Genomic DNA, 13,327 nt, shown 5'->3' on the forward strand with positions numbered 1-13,327 from the left:
AGTCCCAATAAACAGTTATTTGACAATTTTACATGAAAATAAAAAAGTAAAAGTAATTATCTAAAATGGAGCGAAAAATTCAAAGACTTCTATGTACTTTATAGGAAAAAAAATAGTGAGGACTTTGCAATTCAATTACCATTATAATTTCTAAGGAAGAAAAAAGTCAATTAGTGATACGTTTGTAGGAAGCGCGAGTTGAGAGCGACGATGCTCAACTTTGAATAATACACGAAAAGGCCATTGTTTCTTATTTAAGTTTTAATTTTTCTCATAAAGAAATAGGCAATATCAATTAAGTGAGATTATAAAAGTGAGTAGATGGCTTGCATATAGAAATATGAATATTTCAGGATCACATTAAATAAATTAAAAAATTTAAGATGGCATAAAATAAAGTTAAAGTTAAAGAATCACATCGCATGGACCCATTTGTCACTCCAGCAATGAAATCAAGAGAGTACAAAAAAAGAAATTCCTGTAAGAAATGCAGACTCATTATGGCAGACAAAAAACGTGCAGATGATGATATCTCATTCAAGGATGGTGGATGTAAAGTAAAGTCATAGCCCAACCAATTTGAAGGCAAGAGCAAGGAAAAAAAAAGATGAACAAAATAATTTGTAAAGGATGATCAAACCAGTTTGATCGTCGGTAATTGATGGGAACCAGTCTACTAATATGTTATTATTGATTAGCATTGTTTTGAATATTGTTGAATTATTTTATTTTTGTAATTCTTAGCATTGTCTTTCCTTTTCAAATTTTCAAATATTTTTTCCCTAATTTAGTATTCCATAGGCGCCGCATCGACGTCACGTGTCATGAGAAAGTATTGAGAAAAGTCGCATCGGCATTTTCTATTAGTCAAATTAAATGGAGTTAATGGAAGACCTTAGTTGCATCAATTTAATAGATTTTAGGATTTAATTATGAGTTTTTAAAATTTTTAAGAATCAAATAGTACAACTTTTTGCACAAGTTTGATGACTTTTGAGTGTAGTTACCCCTTTATTCAATGACTAGTATATTTGGATACATAACTTGTGGACGCATAATCAATTCATTGATTTCGAATCCAGCTTTTATGGGCTTGGGCAAACATATAACGACAAGAGATTCAACAATTGTAACCCAAAGATCATCCCTTTGGTTCTACAATTGATTCTTAACTTAAAGTTTCTCCGTTTCAGAAATTAGAAAATGCCGACATAGGAAATAACACTCGATATTATTAGAATGGTTAATATCACAAAAAATCAAAAGTTTATATACCGGTAATTAATTTTCATTAAATTTTATTGTTAAATTATTAAATTGGATGACACAGAGTTATAACTTTACCAATTTATGATTTTTCGTGGTATTAAGTTAATTTACAGAAAATAATGGATGATAAGTTTATCACAAAAATATCAATTTATAAATTTTGATGATAAAAATTAATTTTAAATTAATTTATTATATGTATATTAATTTAAGATTTTTTTATGATATTAACTCTTATTGAAAATGCCCATAATTGCGAAAGATGTACCCGATTAGTTGTCGATGTGCTGTGAATTTATCTTTGGGCTATTAGAACGTGCTAAAGAGATATAATCCTTTACAACTGTCTCCACTAAACCCCAGCTATAAGACTGTAGGAGAACCGCGTCGCTGATTGGCCACGCGGTTAGAAAATACAAATAAATCTCGGCCGTCGGATCGATCCGAGGGTTTCCATTTATAATACGGATCCAACGGTCGACTCCGATGAACTCCACCCCAGCGCGGAACACACCGCAAAACCTTCTATAAATACCGTCGCCCTCCGCGTCGCCGATCGCAACCGGAAAACCCTCGCTCCGATCAGCAGAGCTTTTCTCACTAAAAGTTTCGGTTCTCTTTCTCTCTCTAAGAAGCTCCTCTTTCATGGCTGGCTCAAGCACGTTGCTCTCCCTGGCCGCAATGGCGGTCCTCCTCGTCGGCCTGGCGGTGGCGCAAAGCCCCGCCCCGTCGCCGGCCCTCACCCCTCCAAGTCCCCCTCGCCGTCGCTTTCGCCGCCGGCTTCCGCCCCGTCTCCTCCCTCCGGCCCCGTCGCGTCTCCCCCGTCGCCGCCTGCGTCGTCTCCAGCTCCGGAGGCTCCCGCGCCGTCGATCGCGACGCCGCCGGCCGCGGCGCCCGCTCCTGGGGACAGTGGCGCCGTCAGCAACGGAGTTGGCTTCGCCGGTTGGGCGGCGATCGGCGCCCTCGTCGCTGGTCTGTTCATATAAGCGAGCGATCCGCCGGATTCTTGCTGCTTCTCTAAGGCTACCACCGTTTATTTCTTTTTTTAAAATTTTTGTTTCATAATACTCAAAATTCTTTTCTTTTTTTTTTGAATTTTCGACACTTTTATGTATAGAGAGATGCTTATCGGACAGATCATTATAGAGGATTGATGATATTGTTTATCCAGAGATTATTATTATTTATCGCTAATAATACTCGTGTGTTTAATTTCTTGGTGAATGGATATTCAGTTGTTTATCTATTATTTGCAATTCTTGCTCGCCTAAACAAGTACACATGGTTGATGTATTTTCGAAAATTAACAAAATGCCTCGTGATCAGAAAGAAAATTGCGATTTGGTCTAATTTTTCGCTTTTCTGATCACTCTCAATAAGAACATCAAAGGTAGAACATACTTTATCAAAGTAAAATGGTGAGGACTTCGCTATTTAAGTGCCAACCTATAATTTCTAAGAAATAAAAGGTTGATTTTAGCAAGCAAGAGCGATGATCAAATGGTTTGTGCTACTAAAAGTTAGTAATAAATATACAATAGTTTCTAAACTTTGCCCAACAAGTAATGTGTCAATGTAATCACTGAATTTTTAATTTGTTCAATATGTATTATATATAAAATTCAATATGTATTATATATAAAAATGTCTCCACGCTAGTCCTCACATCAACTTTCATATAGTTCACGGATTAAATTGAACAAATTAAAAGTTTATGGATCATATTGAACAAATTAAAAATTTAGGAATCACATTACACATCAAGCTAAATTTCAGGATTCACATTAGACAAGTTAAAATTTTTAGGGCCATATTATATATTGAACCAAAGTTTATGGACAAACCGTATCTTTTTTTCAAATAGTTAACGTCATTTGAGGATTCATTTTTTATTACAAATCTATGTTCTTTTGAAAAATACATGAGAAACTACTATGTGACTAAAAGAAAGGAAATTTATCTTAAAAGGTTCATTTATTCGAGAGAATAAAGTGTACTAGAAGTCCAATAATAATTGAATTTGTGGACGTAGAACAAGAATTCATTTACCTCTCATCAAGCTTTTGTGGGCTCAAGCAAACATATAACGACAACACAAGAGATTCAAAAATTCTAACCAAGCACCGTCCCTTTGGTTCCACAACCTTAGCTCGGAAGTTTCTTTGTCCTAGAAATTAGAAAGAAATGCCGACATAGAAAATAACACTTGATATTATAAAAATGGCCGGAATATATATCATATTCATAAAGTAGAAACATAGGCAAAACTCCTAAAATGCGAAAAAAAAAAATATTTTGAATTTATTTTTGGGGTATTAGAACGTGCTACCAAGACACGCCCCTTCTTTACAACTGTTCCCACTAAGCCCCGGCTTAAGGCTTGAAAACCGCGTGATTGGTTGGCCGCACCCGGTCAGAAAATACGAATAAATCTCGACCGTCGGATCCACCCGGCGGTTTCCCGATTGTAACACGGATCCAACGGTCGGCTCCCCACGCCGACCGCCACCAACCGAAGCAGGAACCTTCCTGTAAATGCCGCCGCTCTCCGCCGTCGCACGGCACACCCCGAAGATCCTCGCTCCGACCGGCGAGACTTTCTCTCACCGAGTTTCGGTTTTCTCTCTCTAGGAAGTAGTTCTTCTCTCTAGCTCTTCTTCCATGGCTGGCTCAACCGCGTTGCTCTCCCTGGCGGCAATGGCGGTCCTCCTCGTCGGCCTGGCGGCGGCGCAGACCCCGCCCCGTCGCCGGCCGTCACCCCCTCCAAGTCCCCCTCGCCGTCGCCGGCTTCCGCCCCCGTTTCCTCCCTCCGGTCCCGTCGCCCCTGGCGTCGTCCCCCGCCCCGGAGGCTCCTGCGTCGTCGATCGCGACGCCGCCGGCCGCGGCGCCCGCTCCTGGGGACAGTGGCCCCGTCAGCAATTCGCCGGTTCGGCGGCGATCGGCGCCCTCGTCGCTGGTCTGTTCATATAAGCGAGCGATCGGCCGGATTCTTGCTGCTGCTCCTCGATGGCTACTACTATTTATTTCTTTTTTTCTTGAATTTTTCATAACGTTCAAAATTCATTTTTTCGATTTTCTTTTTAATGTATAGAGAGATATGCACATTGGACGGATCATTACAGAGGATTGATTATATATTGTTTATCCGTAACTTATTATTGTTATTATTATTAATATTTACGGCTAACAATATTCGTTTATTTATATGTAATTTACGATTCTAATTCACCTAAAAGAAGCACATTGTCGTTGAGAAAATTGAATTAATAGTACACCAATTGAGCCAAAAAAAAAGGAAAATCGTGATTTGGTACATTTTTGGCTCTTGAACATTGTTTTCCCATGATTTCTTGGTATTACTGTAATTAACAAAATAAAGAGGTAATTATCTATAATGAAGATAGAAATATCAACTCGCCAAAATGACATGGTGTTGGATGTTGCTATTTTATTTTATTTTATTTTTAGTCGAAGATGTTGCCATTTAATTACCAATCCATATAACTTGTGAGGAAAATTAGATGATTAATTATATGTTCATAGGAATAGCAATCGAGACTAACGCTACGTTTGTTTTGATTTTTTTTTTTGTTCCCGGGAACAAAAAAGGAACAAACACATTTGTTTGAGTTTTTGTTCCAAAATTATTTTTTGTTCCTAGAAACACATCTAGAACAGAAAAAGAAAAAAAAAAAAAAAGTTTTTTTTTTTTTTTTTTTTTTTGCAAAGGGTAAAAAAGTTGTTTCTTGTTTCTATAACAAAATTTAGAAACACTTTATTCTTCTCTTTTTTCTTCTTCTTTTTCTTTCTTTTTCTTTGGTCGATCGCCGGAGCGTCGCCGGCCCCTGGCAAGGCCGACATTGCGCCGGGTTGGGCGAGCTCGATCTCGCCCGGTGGCCGGCGAGCCTCACCGTGGCCGGGCGAGGCCGCTGCCCTCATCGGCGGTCGCCGCCATGGCCGAGGCTAGTGACCGGCCAAAAGAAGAAAAAAGAAAATAAAAGGAAAATAAATAAGAAAATAAGAAAAATAAGAAAGAAAATAGAAAAGATAAAATAAAAATATTATAAAAAAAAAAAATTATATAAATTTACCAAACGTGTTTCTATTCATTTTTTATTCTCGGAATAAGTTTACCGAATGCGTTATTTTGTTCAAAATTGTTCCCTGAAACGTAAACATTTTTTTTATTTATATTTCTTGGAACAATTTTAAAACGAAAATGTTACCAAACGCGCTCTAAGTGATTTGAGACTCAAAATCATTTTGTAAAAGATATAAATAACTATTTTTAAGAAAAAAAATTCTACATTATTTATATTTCGCAAAATAGCATGAGCCTGAGTTGCGTTTGTCTCACATCTTTTGTATACACCGTTCTCCAATTCTCCAACGGTAATTCAAGTCATTCCATCACGCTATTGACCAATCTAGGCGTGATTCCTATACCTACAAGTACATGCAACAGAATTACAATTTGAACCTTCAGTCCAGACTTTTCGTTCATGAAAGTTACATTTGTCCGGTGACTAGAATTAGACCTAGATAACATAGCTCGGAGACGTTGAGCAAAGGTTTGTTTATTTTGCGTTAAGCTTTCAGGGGCTCAAGCAAACATAAAATAATACATCCGAAATTGTAACTTAGCATCCCTCTTTTGCTTTCTACAACTAATTCACAAATCGAGTTTCTCTGGCACTTTGCTAATCAAGGCCAAAACTCCAAATATTGGAAATGCCAAAATAAGTAATAACACTTACATGTTATCTGAAATGCCCATAATGTATCATCTTTCAAAAGCAAAAACATAGATGGATTCCTAGAGTGTGAAAAACGCGTTTAAATTTATTTGCGTTATTGGAATAAAGAAACGCAACAAAGATAAATTTTTATTTTCTTGTCTCTTTGTTATAACCCCTTCACTTTACCAGTGAGTTGAACTAGTCAAAAAATTTAGAAGCAATGAGATTTTTTTTTCTTTGTTAATGCCAAAAAAAAAAAAAAATCTCAAATTATACCATCAATAAATATAAATATCCCGAACCTTTTTTTTCCTTTGCTATAACCCTAAACTCATTTATTATAACACAAATATCATAAACTTATATCAACGCGACAAATATACATCATATGAAACAATGGACAAAATTAAACTTTTTCATTACACAAAAGATAGAGAATATTTATATCACAATGGACAAGTTTAGAGATTTTGACAATATAATAGGCACAATTTGTTTTTATTTCTTGGGTTAGTACCTTAAAAAACCCCAAACCGGTACACTCGTGCCAAATTTACCCAAAACTATTTTTTTGACCACCAAAAACCCCAAATTGGTATACCTTTGACAAATTTACCCAAAACTAGTATACTTGTGACAAATTTACCTTATGCTGGTTTTCGTTAAATTTTATTCTCAAATTATTAAGTTAAATGACACGTGACAGTTAACCGGTATACCAATTTAGGATTTTACGCTCCGTTTATCACAGTTTACAATTTTTATGATTTTTTTATGGTATTAATCCAATTTAGCATAAGGTATATTTAACAAAAAATTACCATTTTAGGGTTTTTTACAGTTGGATAAATTAGTTAGGAGTAAATTTGTCATAAATGTACCAATTTAGGGTTTTTTTATAGTCAGTCGGGGTAAATTTGTCACAAGTTTACCAGTTTGGGATTTTTATGGTCAAAAAAATAGTTTGGGATAAATTTGTCACAAGTGTACCAGTTTGGGATTTTTCAGAGTATTAACCCTTATTTCTTTTGTATTACTATTTACCCCTTTCTTAAAAAAAATAAAAATTAGAATGACCTGATCATAAAAAATAAATAAATAAACATGGATTACCTCAAAAGATGGTAGCACGGTCTGATATACAAGAATACACACTAAAACCTGCATTTGCATCCAGTTCAAAATCTCTATAGGCCTACAAATTTCTAAAGCTACCCATACGAATCACACTGATGAAACAGAAGAATGAATGCACGTACAAGTTCTTCCCCAACCTTGACACAGTTTGTTGGAATGGAATACCCAGAAATACGGTGAAGCGGTCAATGGAGTCCCATACCCCACCTCAACAGTGTTCGACGGTCCGTGCTGATTGGTCGAGAACACACATATGATACAGAAAAACGCACTGATCACACTTCATTCCTGTTAGTACCTTCACTGATAAAGAGAGGAATCAACCGATCCCCCGAGATCAGGACAATCCAATTGGGTTCTTCCTGAAGTAGGCCATTCACCTTACCCTTTAAATGTTGAATGAAAAGAAGAGACGATGCCTGAAGGGGAGTTTGAGCAGAATCACTGGCAGCCAGATAAATGTAGAGTTAGTTGACGTGCTGTAATGCCGTCTAATATCTATGAGTTACTAATCATCCTCCAGATATTGGTGCACGTGTCAAAGGCGGTCGTCTTTGTTGAGTCGAACTCAAACTTATCCACCACCCTTTTCTCCCTGTCAACAATATCTGTGGTTATTGAGATTCAAGGACCAACTGATCTGGGGACAATGGTGAACTCTAGTCGATTGTCACCGCATTAGAGTACATGAACAAGAACAATTGAAAGGATACACCCTGCAATTTTGGAGCTATCATCCAAGTTTGGGATGATCTTCGTCACAGAAGCATACATCGAAAGACTCATCCTGCAAAATTAGGTAGAACAAAAGGATATTAATTTTGAAACAACACGAGAGAACCTTATTGTGTGCGCACATTGTGCATGAGACCGCAGGAGCACAAAGGGGGAAAAGGATACATTGAAACAGTCATGCTATAAGACCAATTTATACGAAAGCAAAATAACTTTGAGCATCCCATTATGCAAATTTCATTGCCTATTCCTGGAAAAGAACGCACAAAGACAAGCAAAAATCAACCTAAGCAAGCATGCACACAGGACACACATCCAAAGAGTGCATGAGAACAAAGGATTCAAGGATATGATCAGATAATACATAAATACTAGGAAGCAAGAAATCAAATAGACTCTACGAACTGGCCACAAAAGTGGGTCATATACATTCTGGCTTGTGCTTAAGCTACACTTCAGGGTTTAAAACACATTTGGGCTAACAATTGCAGAACTTTGACAGTGTCCTTCGAATTATGATAAAATAGCAGCTTAAAAAGAGATTATTTTCTGGACCTATATGACTTTGATGGCAATGTTCTTACTTCTTAGCTACTATTCACTATGCTTTTCATTCTTTTGTGCATTTAGGGGGTTAGGTCGTTGAAAGGATAGTATTTGGGTTCCAGTGTTTGGAGGATCAGATGTACACAACTCCTAAAGCAAATGAGCGGGCTGTTCTGAAATAAGAGAACATGCTGCAACATCCATACAAGCAATCTTACTCTGCGAGAACCTACCCCCAAGTTCGACTACTTAAAACTAATGCCAGCTAGTTTGTTGATCTTGGGGAAGCAGTAGTCACCAGAAGATGATTTGATTCTAAAAAGTACCAGTAGATAAATATCATGGATTATAAATTGGGATTATATGGAGGGGAAGGAATAGGAGATTTACTATAAGAGTGGAATTTTAATTAGACTTCTCTATGTATGAATAAATGCTGAAGACCAGTTTACAGTTCTCATAGACAATTGTATAAGAATCTGCAGCCCCTTACATCCCTCTTCGGTGGTAATAGAGTTATAGCAAAAGGACACAGGAGACAATTATCCCGTTAGCACAAATATTAGATAATGAACAGGGAGAACACACGCAAGCTGCCAACTAGATCCTTCTATTGCACAAAAATGTAGGATTCAACCGATGCCACTAACCTCATCCTACCCCGTCTTTTAACAGAGATCAGCTTAAGTAGCACAAATATGATTGGGCTGTCTAGCAATTTAAACTTCTTGTGTTAATCACATGAAATGTAAATTTCACAAATTGTATAGATGGAGAAGAGTTTATGGTGACCATTCCAATGTATGTCTATTCGACAACATAAATCATCCAATAAAGAGATGATGCAAACTAATTGTTCTTCAGAAGTGATTAGCTAGCAACAGACACTGCTATGGACAGTTAGAGAGGCATACAGAGCCTTGCTTTTTTTTTCGCAATAGCATGAATATATGGAAATGCAGATGCAAACTTATAATGCCAGACACAATTTAATGTTATGTTATTTTCAATTTCATGCAATTTTTTTTGCAACATTCAGAAAAGATATGCACATTCAGAATATCCAATCTGTTGAGTTATTAATTTGAAGAATTAAAAAGCTTCTGCGCATGAACTTACTGTTCTTTCCGCCCATTTTGCTCAATTTTCTTCAAAATTGGCTTCCTCTCCTCAATGGAAATCCTTTGGAGATCTAGCTCATTAATTTCATTGGCAACAATTGTGTTGGTACACATAAAAGACAAAATTGAAAATCAATTGTTTGTCAATGAACATGTAAAAGAATCATTAAAGCTATCACAAAAAGGATTGTTTAGATATTTATCTCAAATCCTCCATAAGCAGTCGTTCCTTCTCAAGTTCCTCTTGCAGTTCTTTCTGGAGTTGGTCAATATCCACATCTCCAGCAACTTCAGATCTCACTGCTTCAGTTTTCTTCTTGCAAGCATCAATCTTTTCCTCATACTCTGCTCAACCACAAAATTTAGAATAAAGAGAGAGCATCAAAGAGGTGAAAGATCAAAGCAAACCATCTTGTTGATAAGTTGGTCTAGATTGTAAAGTCATCGTGATAGTGAATAGACGTAACTTTGCATTTCTTCCTGACTAGTATCCAATTCTACGGAATTAGTGGGAAAGCTCTGTACTGCAGATAAAAAGGGAAAAGTGGGGTCCAAAAGAAATAGACCATGTTCTCATTTCATTACCAAATAACCAAAAAGCAAACTGGCAAGATCTAATTTTGACACAATAGCATTTATTCAAATATTTTATAATTAAAATGACACAATGTGAACTTGAGGGTTTCATGGATGTCATCATTAGTATAGCAATTCAAGAAATGTCTCCAATGTTAGTCCATGAAGCTGTCACAGTGAAATACTTGCATCTGGTAAAGACAATCACAAGTCACAATGTTCAATTACTCTCAGAAACACCCCCAATCCCAAAAGCCATTCAATCTATAAGGTTGACAGGAGATGAATTGTCACACGCAGAAGTAATCGTAATTTCTACTAGATGAACAACCTACCTCGAGAAATTGTAAGTATGAAAAAGCAAAGAGAGGAAAAAAGCATATTCTGATATACATAACAGAGTAGGCTACCAAATCAAAGATAGCAAGAAAGAATCAAACAAGAAATTCTGTTTAAGATGGAGGATTTGCATAATTAAGTAGGGAAAAAGCAAGAGAATAGAATCAAATAGGCTTAGAGCCAGCATATTCCTTTATCATCTGCTATGTGATTCAATGGGTTAGAAACTACACTCTTAATATACAGTTTACTTGAATAACGTGCAGCCATCACAAAGGGCTTTCAAATATTTTTGTACTAACATCATGATAAACAGATCGATTGAGCACATCTGCAAAATGGCTTTACGTTCCTGAGGAGTCTCCATATCAGATCTCATGACCTCATGAAATAAGAAACCCCTTTAGCCTTATAGCAGAAAAGATAAAGCATCCTTTAACTAATTTAACACGGGTACCAATATCTCTAAACAGTTTGGTGTCCGGCCTGCAATTACTCGCACGAGACAAAAATCAAACTCAGAACTTACATATATGACTTAACTAGTGGGTTGCACAAATTGGACAGCTAACATCCTAGTATTAGGACGTCCATATTTAATATGGAGGACTCCAAGAATGTGAGTAATGAAAACTGTAGCAGAACTATACACACTGCATTACACCTTGTGATAGTAAAGACAGACAATTGTGCATCTCTTCCTCAGTAATAGAAGATTCTACAGAATTAGCAGGGAAGAGAAGTACTGTAGATAAACAAGGAGTAGAAGGATGTGCCAAATCAAATCGCTCGCATCTTCATTTCGCTACCAAATAACTCGTAAGCAAACTTGGCCAGATATATCAATCGCACACAAGATAGCATTTCAAAAGGCCCGGACCCCTGAACCACCTGCACTTCGATCCTGCCATCCTTATCGATAAAAGAAGAAATTTTTGAAAGAGACTCGGAAAACCCACAACAGAACAGCAGCCCCAGTTCAAACGACACCATGTCAATCAAATTCAGACACGAACTGGGAACTCATCAAAAACTTCAAAATTGAATCCTTTTCAGCCCAAATCAAGCCATCGACATGAAACGGTCGCACCCATCAAACGCAGACCCGCGGCATCTCCGACCCGAACCCACCAACCCACCACCGAATCTCGACGCGTAAGCAAAAGGGTAGCCGCGAAAAAGGGGGAAAAGATTACCGACCCAGGAGCGAGGACCGGAGTCCGGCGAGGTCGGCGTCGCAGGAGGAGCGGAGGGCGTCGGAGTGGCGGAGGCACTGGGCGAGGGCGGCGGCGTCCTTGTCGTCCCTGAGGACCTGGGCGAGGTCGTCGCTGTAGGAGACGAGCTTCTCCAGGTCGATGCTCCGAGAGGAATCCCCATCTCGTTCTCCCTTCGCCGCCGGAGAAGAGGGAAGATCGAAGAAGAAGAAGACGATGTGGACTGGAGAGGGAAAACGGAAAGAAGGGCGCCCCTCGAAGCACGTTCAAAATCCTTCTCCCTTTCCTCCCTCTCCCACTTTTTCTTCGAGAAGTAAATTATTTAAATAATTTTTTTTTAAATAAACACACTAATTTCACGAAAAAAACTCACAATTTAAAATGTTTTCTCAAGAAAATAATCAATTTCGTTGTTGACAAAAATTGAGTGACGAAATTTTTTTGCTCACGATAAAATCGTTTAGAAATAAATTATTTTTTATTTTTATTTTTTTAAGAACCTGGAATCGCCATACACCAAAGAACTAATACGTAAACCCAGGGAGGAATCGAGCCCACCCACCTGACCTGGCCGCGAATGAGTCGTGCAATGCGCATGTCGGGGTTCAAACCCCCTACCGCAATTAGAAGGGAAAAGGCCCAAACCAACGCGTGAGTAGGTAGACATAAATTATTATTGATGATTAAAATTTTTATAAACATGGTAAATGATTATTTTTAAGAAAATATTTGTCAGATGATTGATTCTTTGTAAAAATAAATGTACCCTAGAGGTTTTAAACAAGTATGCCGTTTTTAATGTTTCATAATTAATTCATTGAATTTTAGCTTCTGAAACCGATCGTTATTTACTTTAGTTATTTTCTCCCAAAGCACTTTAGACTCGATTTGGTTTGACGGAACAGAATGAATGAAGAAATTGAATGAAAAATGAAAAGGAAATGAATGAAGATTTCATTTCTTAGTGGCTAGTTTTTTTTTTTTTTTTTTTTTTGGTCGGTTCTTAGTGGTTAGTTGAGCGAGCATAATAAAATGAGATTTTCTTTCATTTGGTGGTGAGCAAAATAATATGAGAATGGATCGAGAGTTACAATCAATTTAATTTACGTACACTGGTGTTTTAATAAAAAATTGCACCATTAAAATTTATGAACATATTTGTAAAAATATCACTCTAAATTTACCATTGTAGCTAAAACAAATTATCGCAACAAAGTTATAATTCCTAAAATATTGCTTAAGGGAGTTGCCGTCACAAAATTTGTAACATACATTGATTCTAGTTGTCGCATCACTATTTAACATATATTTTCCGTTAATGATTAATAATTTGCTATAGACATCTAAGAGTATCGCTAATTAACTAAAATTATCTTACGGTCTATTCTATTTTTAATGGGCCCAAATGGCTCTCTAGCCTTGGTAAGGGATGATGATTCCATGGCCCGATGAAACCAATGGGGCCTCTCCACATCTGTTCACTATCTACATCGCTTGATTTTCAAGCGACTCTAAACTCGACAAAGTAATTGGGTCGATTTAACACAAAATTAAGAAACTTGTAAATATAGATTTTGTTTGTTTCAGGAAAAATTTACATTTCCGGAATATATTTTCCATAAAATAATTTTCGAAGAAAATGATAATATTT

The 13,327-nt window shown here is 37.1% G+C and overlaps 1 protein-coding gene across 1 annotated transcript; it reads right to left on the reverse strand.

The window, feature by feature from the left end:
- Positions 1-7,092: 7,092 nt before the first annotated feature.
- LOC104452873 (kinetochore protein SPC24 homolog) lies at positions 7,093-11,939 on the reverse strand (the record flags this gene model as incomplete). Its single annotated transcript, XM_010067370.3, has 5 exons — positions 7,093-7,753; positions 7,859-7,932; positions 9,546-9,647; positions 9,751-9,892; positions 11,663-11,939. Coding segments are annotated over 5 exons (705 nt in total), but the record flags the coding sequence as incomplete, so codon positions are not given.
- Positions 11,940-13,327: the final 1,388 nt, after the last annotated feature.

The sequence above is a fragment of the Eucalyptus grandis genome, chromosome 7 (genome assembly GCF_016545825.1).
Source record: "Eucalyptus grandis isolate ANBG69807.140 chromosome 7, ASM1654582v1, whole genome shotgun sequence".
Classification (NCBI taxonomy): Eukaryota; Viridiplantae; Streptophyta; class Magnoliopsida; order Myrtales; family Myrtaceae; genus Eucalyptus; species Eucalyptus grandis.